Source organism: Podarcis pityusensis, assembly GCF_964106645.2.
Source record: "Podarcis pityusensis genome assembly, chromosome: 7".
Lineage (NCBI taxonomy): Eukaryota > Metazoa > Chordata > Lepidosauria > Squamata > Lacertidae > Podarcis > Podarcis pityusensis.
The window spans coordinates 86,578,081-86,585,523 of NC_138031.1; the positions used below are offsets into that span (position 1 = coordinate 86,578,081).

The 7,443-nt window shown below is 47.3% G+C and overlaps 1 protein-coding gene across 1 annotated transcript in view; it reads right to left on the reverse strand.

Annotated features, from left to right (window-relative positions):
* Positions 1 to 368: 368 nt before the first annotated feature.
* The window catches only part of LOC308481888 (protocadherin-10-like), a 10,808-nt gene continuing 3,733 nt past the window's right edge, over positions 369 to 7,443 (reverse strand). Inside the window, exons 2-4 of the mRNA XM_081014686.1 lie at positions 4,084 to 4,136; positions 3,886 to 3,974; positions 369 to 3,541 (exon numbers count right to left, since the gene is read on the reverse strand). Of these exons, the coding sequence (XP_080870812.1) occupies positions 3,282 to 3,541; positions 3,886 to 3,974; positions 4,084 to 4,136 (402 nt within the window). The 3' untranslated portion in view covers positions 369 to 3,281. The remainder of the gene's footprint in view (positions 3,542 to 3,885; positions 3,975 to 4,083; positions 4,137 to 7,443) is intronic.

Here is a 7,443-nt window from a genome sequence, read left to right on the forward strand (position 1 = left end):
TGCCTGTTACAAACACACATTGACAAACACAGAGCAAATATCTTGAGCTGAAGACTCATGGCTGCCTTGAGTTCAGATTCTGCCTGCCATTCTACTGGTTTATATCCCATATCTAGGACATTCCTGGAGCAAGATGGTAACCTAGGGATTCTCTTCAGTTTTCCCCACAGCCCAGAACTGCACTCGCATGCAACTACTGACAACATGATCAGACAGCAGCTAGTGGGCAGAATTCTACCCATGGCCTTTTCACTTGCCTTTGATTCCCCACTAGCCATACAAAGAGGCTGCAGTACTGGTGAAAAGCAAGTGCAGGGCCATCCTACTTGTCACTGCAAGCACAGAGAGACTCAGGCTAGTGCTTCACCTCTTTTTCTCTTCCATCCTCCACCTGTTGGCTTCTGCGTGGTCTAAGCTACCTATGCCCTGGGATCCAGTACCAGTGTTATCCTACATAGTGTACTGGCAGACAGAGCTCTGGTGCTTTGTGGCCCCCCAGCTACCCTTACTTGCCTACAGCCAATTCAGCTGCAACTTAAAATCCTTAAATGTGTGGAGAAAAACGCAGTGCATACCCCAAATTGTAGGTGCACACAGCTAAAGAGGAAGCAACATATATGACAAATCAACAGGAGGAAAATATGACCAGTTACACTATCTGTAGTAGTGATTATTTGCTGAAGTTTAATTTTACTGTTTACTATTAGATTCTGATGAATTATTGAATATTGCTTTATTTGATATAAGTTGTTTATTTTAAAGTTATTGCGACTTTTAAAATTGGATCAGATTGTTATTATTAATGCCTGGTGTTTTATATGTGTTGCAAGCTGCCCAGAGTGGCTGGGGCAACCCAGCCAGATGGGTGGGATGTAAATGAAAAATATTATTTTCATGATGATGATGATGAAGGGGGCTCCATCTTCTGGTAGACACCTGAGGGCAGGACTGCCAGTAGGTCAGACGTGCCTCTTTAAGAAAATGCTGATATTGGTCCTCTGTTTCAAGTGAACCATCTTCCTGCATTCCCACCCCAATGTTCTATCAATGCAATTTCAGAATGTGAAGACTTTGTGTTCAAGATCCCTTTTGCCTTTAAAATTAGCCATGCTTGGTGAAGCAGAGCAGTAAAAGCTTGGCCATCTTTGAAAATTCATAATTGCCTCCTCCCACAGATATTGCACTGACATCCATCCACATAAGTTGCTAGCAGAAAGGAAGATAACATAGCCTTCCCCCCTAAGCCTGGTAGATTGCAAGGTCCTTGTGGGAGAACAAATGCATCCATTCTGCTAGGAGTTTCAAGGATGCCCCTTTAGGGGCTGCAGAACTGCCTATCCAGCTTTGCCCCATTAAAAAAATTGTGTTAGCAGAGCTCTGTGCATGCCTGGTTTTCACAAGAGCTCAGGAAAAAAGCGTGGAATGTATTACTGGATACAGAATTTGGTATCCTGAAATAATCACCTTTATTTTATTTTTATTTTTATTTATTTTAAAAAAAGACCCAGTCTTTATGGCTTTGAAGATACACTCAAAAGTGTGTGGGAAATGTGCATGACATCCTGGGGCAGCTTGGGAGAAATGCTAAATGCAGTACTGGGTGCAGAATTTGGCTTCCTGAGATGCTTGGTTTTCTTTTGTGAAAAGGCAAGTTTTCAGCCCTTATGATTATGAAGATATGGTTGAAAATGTGAAATGCCAGTTGAAATACCAGAAGCCAAAGGGGTGGCTGGAGAGGAATTCCAGCAGCTGGGATGAGAGCTTCAGTGCCCTGCACAGTCCTGCCCTCCCTGTGACAAGCAAGACCAGAATATAGTATGCAGAACTGTAAACACTACAATATTTAAAAAAAAAAATTATGAAAATGTGCATAATTTGTGCAGATCACACTTTCCTTAGTGCAGAATTTGGATTGTCTGTGTGCACAATTAAGTATACACTGCCCTGATTCCCCAGATCACTGTTCTTTTTGACAGTTCATGGGAATTAAACTCACAAGATAATACGGTCCCTCCTTAAGCAAATGCACTCCTACATCCAACCAGTGAGCTGGACCCTCAAATCTCTTGGCTGTCCAGTTTGTGTCTCATTTCCCCTACCAAAGCCCCCATGATGAAATAAGAGAGATAGTTGCAGGGCAGGAAGATAAAAGTAGTAAGATTCTTGCTTCGTCTCTGTTCCAAACCTCAGTCATGTGTAAGCTTCGTTCTAAACAAAACAAAACCTTTTTAGAACCCAATTCTTTCCAACCACAAGGTTAATGTCAGTTGAAAAGACTTCCTGTCCAAACCTGGCATGCTTTGCTTTACATCCTAGTGAGTGTGATCAAAAAAATAAACCACTTAATTTTGCTATCTTTCGGTGAAATATTAAACACTGCAGCTGGATTGGTTTTTGCATGCTGGGCATTACCCCCATTCCCAATAAGAAATTATTCACACTTTCTAGAGCAGTAAAACCTCCTTCTGGATGAGAGCATAAATCCCTATTACTTTAAACTCAAGCATTTTCTTGGGTTTCTGTGATTTTCCATTGCAGCTATTTTGATGTGCTAACAGGATGAGAAACACACAAAAGTGCACCTGATATATTCACACATACCAAGAAGAAGAAAACTACACATTTTACAAAATGGAGCTCTTGCACAAAGACCTGTTGAAGTGTGCGGGCCATGGCTGTTTTGACTTGTAGACACACATTCTCTAAAGCAGGAGGAGGAGACCTGTGCCCTCCACCAATGTTGTTGGTCTCCATTAACCTCAGGTAGCATGGCCAATGGCCAGGGATTGTGGTAGTTGCAATCCAACAACATCTGGAGGGCCACAGGTGTCCCATCCCTGCTCTATACCCTTCCCCCTGCCACCGCCTGAGACATTCCTGTTCTACAACAGAAGACAAGTTTTTCACTTAACATCAAAGTACCATGTGCTGTTTCCTGCTTAGAGCCCTCACCAGACCTGACAAATGAAACAGGAAGAATCTACATTCTTTTAGTTTCCTTTTCATCAATTCTCTCATGTCAAAAGCTACCAACCACTCGCTGTCCAGTGGCACTTATTTCAGTTTAATCACAAATTACAGCTGCTGTTGGTGACATAGCATCACAGTCTTTCACAGATCATCAAACTTTCAGGGAAGGCAGCTTGCACAGAAGACTTCTCAGCCACTTTACTAGGCAAAACAGTGCAGGTGACAAAGTCCAGAAATCTCAGCCTTGGTTTACCACCACCACGGACAGCACCCTGTCCTCTTCTGCGCCCACTACTGACCAAGAGCAAGCATTATTTCAAGTTATTGTTAATAACCATGTTGTCATGTATATCACAATATGTGGTCATTTTCTTCCTCTTTCCAAAAGTAGAGAAGCTGTTTTTGGCTTCCTGATCCAGAAACAGAGGCCCATCCTTATTGGCAGGCATAGTAGGGGTCCCCGGAATATACACGTTGTGCTGGTAATCCAGAGGGGACATGTGCTGTGAGTACACAGGAGCATACCGAGGTGTCCAGATGCTGTTTGAGGCACCAGGTGCCTTCTGGAGCTCTGTGAAAAGGAAAAATGTTATCTATTGACAGAAAGAAAATCTCAGGGGGATCACAGCACATCAAACATAGTCCCATTCATGAGATATGCTCCATCCAGTTCCCAATAGCATATCTGAGCTTCCATATGAAGTGTCTAAGTCAGCAAAATAAAATCTTGAAGGGCTGGGACTGAACCACCCCTACAAATCTACACACCATAGCTTAGTTCAACTAGTAAAACAAAATAAATGTAAATATGGCAAGAATTGAGCACGCCAAAGGAGTATGGGAGTTAAACATTTGATGGACGTATACCAACAGCTCTTAATATACTATTCTAGGAATCCAAGGATCAAAACTCACCAGAGACTGGAGTGACCAAAGTGCGCAACCTGTCATGTTCCTTCTGGATTCCTCGACGAACTCCCCCTACATCCTCTAGGCTCTGTGAACTGAAAAAGAGGAGCAAATAAACAGAGTTATCCAAGATTAGGGTAAGAACACCTAACGTGCTCCATAGCCATTGCTTTATGACTAAATGACCCAGACCAACCCCAGTACCTCTTCAATGTTGATTGCTTAGATGGCAACCAGTCTGTATTGGGCTGTTTCACCTGCAAATGAGAAAAAGCAGATGTTGAGTAGAATGTCTGCCTTCATTACACTTGACCAATGGATGCTGTTCTGCCAGCCTTTTGTGTTTTCAATAGGCATAGCAGCTAGCAGTGTTTTACAGCAGGGTCATAAAACATAAGGCACGGAGGCCTAATTAGGCCCCCTCAGGGTCTTCCGTACACACTTCAGGCAAATTATTTAACTACTTTCAGCACCAAGAAGCCATGACTTTAATAGAGCAAAGATGCAAATTCATAATGGCAGCTACTTCCCATACACATGGCTAATCCTGCATAATTCCCTCTAAAATAATGCAGTGGGGCCAAGAGAAGAACAGAACAGATAAAGCATTGTACAGAGAAGAGCAAGGACTTTGATATTTGCCAGCATTGGCAGGTGGTGGCAGTGGTAGCAACCATGTTGGAGCCATCAGTGGAGGAGATGTGAACATCTTGGTGCTTGGGCTGGCAGGATTCGGAAACTTGCTTGGTCAGGGGTGACAATTTTGTGGGTAGTCAGTGGCGTGTGGGAATGGGGGTGGGGTTCGTGGCAGGGAGCAGAGAGTTGCAGAAGGATGCTTGGGACTAAGAGGATAACTGGAAGAAAGAGAATGGCAGTGGGACATGTCAGGCTATATGGTGTGGCAGGAGGGAAGTGTCCCTTGGGCAGAAAGGAAGGAGGCTGGGCTGCCCTCTGGTCCTCCAAAAGCCACTGTCATTTTCAGAGCCCATGAACCAGACAGCACCTGGTTTGGAAGCAGGGGCCTGATTTCCATGAGTCCCAGTCAGGGAGTTCTACAAAGTTGTACAAGGCCCTGGGTTGGTACTTGCATGCAAATTCATCCCCTCTTGCCTGCAGCAGGAAGTCATGAATTGCTGTATGTGAGAACCTGACTCATCCCTGAGCCACAGAAAGGACTTTTGTAACACCTTACAGGACCACGGACACCACGGTGTCTGTTCAGCAAACTCGGCTGCGATCCTTCAAGTGTTAAGTAATGCAAAGTCGAGGAATCAAGCGATGTGTTTGCATGGAAGGACCAGCCGACCTACAAGTGAAAGCTACTGAGAAAGTGCTCCTTTGGGTACTTCTTTCCTGTTTTCAAACGCAGAGACTTTAAAAAATGGGGCCCTCAGTTTGAATATCACATAGCAGAACCTGACTTCCTTGGGCTCCTCTCAATCAGCCGCTGTTAATCAGAAAGATTTGGTCGAGGGGGTCTTTTCTCGCCCGAAGGGAAAGGAAGGGAAGCCGCGTCTCTCGCCCCCCCCCCCCCGCGCCTCTTCTTTGGGGTTTCTGCCGTGCCTGAGATCAGTTGCGGAAGACCCTTTCCGGGAGGCGCCGCTTAGAGCCCCTCCGCCGGGGCTGCGCTCCTTCCCACAGCTGGGCGACGAGGCCCCCCCAGCCAGAGAGCCCCGAGCTCCTTCCCAAGAGGCCCCCTCATTGGTATTCTGCGTTTTCTCGGGCGCGCTCCGACTTGGCTTTTGCCGAAGTGGGTTTTTTTAATCTCGGTGTCAGACTCGCTGGATTGTGAAATGGAAGCGCCGCTCGCTTCGGCTTACTTTGAAAATCCCCAATTATTGTCCTATTGTTATGCGCTTTGACTTAATATGCCTGCCTCGTTAGCATGGGGGTCACGTACTGGGTGCGGGAGGAGGAAGCCTCCCTCGCTCCCTGCCTGCCAATGTGCCACCCTGGATGGATGGAGAGGCCTCGCCAAGTGGGTCAGGGGCGCTGCGCCCCGGGAGGAGATGAACCAGGAGGCGCCTGGCTTGGGAAAGAGCGGGGAGAGGAGGGCGAGGCAGGCAGGGGCGACTTCGGGGGCCAAGCTCCATGGTCCTCCCTCCTTGAAATGAGTCCTGCGGGGGGATTCATCCCTGTCACCTCTTTTCCGCGAGGGGGCTTTGGAGAATGGTGACCCGGCCTCGGAACCTTCCGAGATCGCCTGCCCTCTCTGAAGCTCATAGGCCTCGAGGGAGCTTCTCGCCCATCTGCGCTACTCATGTGCCCTGCAAGGGAGTCAGCAGGTTGAGAAACGGGGAAGGGCAAGTCCCCCTGGCCTCTTGCTGGGAGATCCTGCTGCGTGGGCCTCTTCCTCCTCTGTAAAATGCCAACCTTTAACTCAAGAGGAATGAATGAATGAATGCAATCCTTCATGCCCTAAATATCCCCGGAGATGCTCCCAATACGTTTTCATGCCATCTCTTCTGAGAGACCACGGCCTGCTTGTCTCTCTGTCTGTCTCTGTCTTGCTGTTGGATCCTTCCGGTGAGAGGTTTATCACCCTCCCCCTCCCCCGCAGCGCCAGCCGCCTCCCTCCCCGTAGCGAGGTAGCTTTTGTGGCCTTGCTGCTCTCTCCTTGGTCCGCCCGAGGCGGAGAGGTGTGGAAATCAGCTCCGTACATCAAGTCACTAGGGGGAGTTTGTAACTGACTAGAGGAAAATCGCATTAACATATTAGACAACTGTGTCCAACGATCCAAGCGAAAATGTGAAAAAGGAAGACGACCTGTCTGCAGAATGACTTGTGCTCGTTTAAAAAGGGCTGTATGGTTAAAAGTGGTTTTCAAATGTTTGTAAGTGGATTATGCTTTTCATCCTCGTCCATCCTGGGTAATCGCGTTATTGAAATAGTATTTCATCGGAAAAAATTAGACGTTATTCATTTATATGCTTAACAAATGTTGACATAAAAATCTCTTTCTATCTGTCAAGGGTTTTTTTCTTTTCCCCCGCCCCCTCCCCGCAGCAGCCAGCCTATTCTGTTCTTTTTTACACCAGCCCAGTGATCCGCTCTTTGAAACAGCAAGGCGTTCGTCTCCCCCCACAAAGCGCCTCCACCTCCCTCCGCTCGCCTGCCACCGACAAGAGCTCAGCATCAATTTCAAGAGGTGCCAGGAGGGCGGAGGGGTCCTCAGCAAATGGGATCGTGGCAAAGGTAAGGAGGCGCCTCTGGAGGAGCCAAACGCAGCACCAGGCAGGGCTGGTCCTTCCCAGGCAGAAAGATCTGTCAAGCCCAACGCTGCTTCTGCAGCAGCAGCAGCAGAGTGCCGCCTTAACCCCTTCCTTCCCCCACAGGGATCGAGCAAGGGGGCGCTCATTCTGGGGCACCACGCACGGGGAAATTCCCCTGCTCACACCCATTGAAAAGAATGGGACCTGGTCATTTATTTCAAGGAGGCTTGAGCAGGAAAGCCGCCTGGTGGATTGCTCCCCTGACAGAAGAAAGGATAAGCTAGAGCCCCTTATGGGGAGTTGTAGGCGCGGTGCATTTACAACATGACCACCGTTCCATCACTGCGATGTC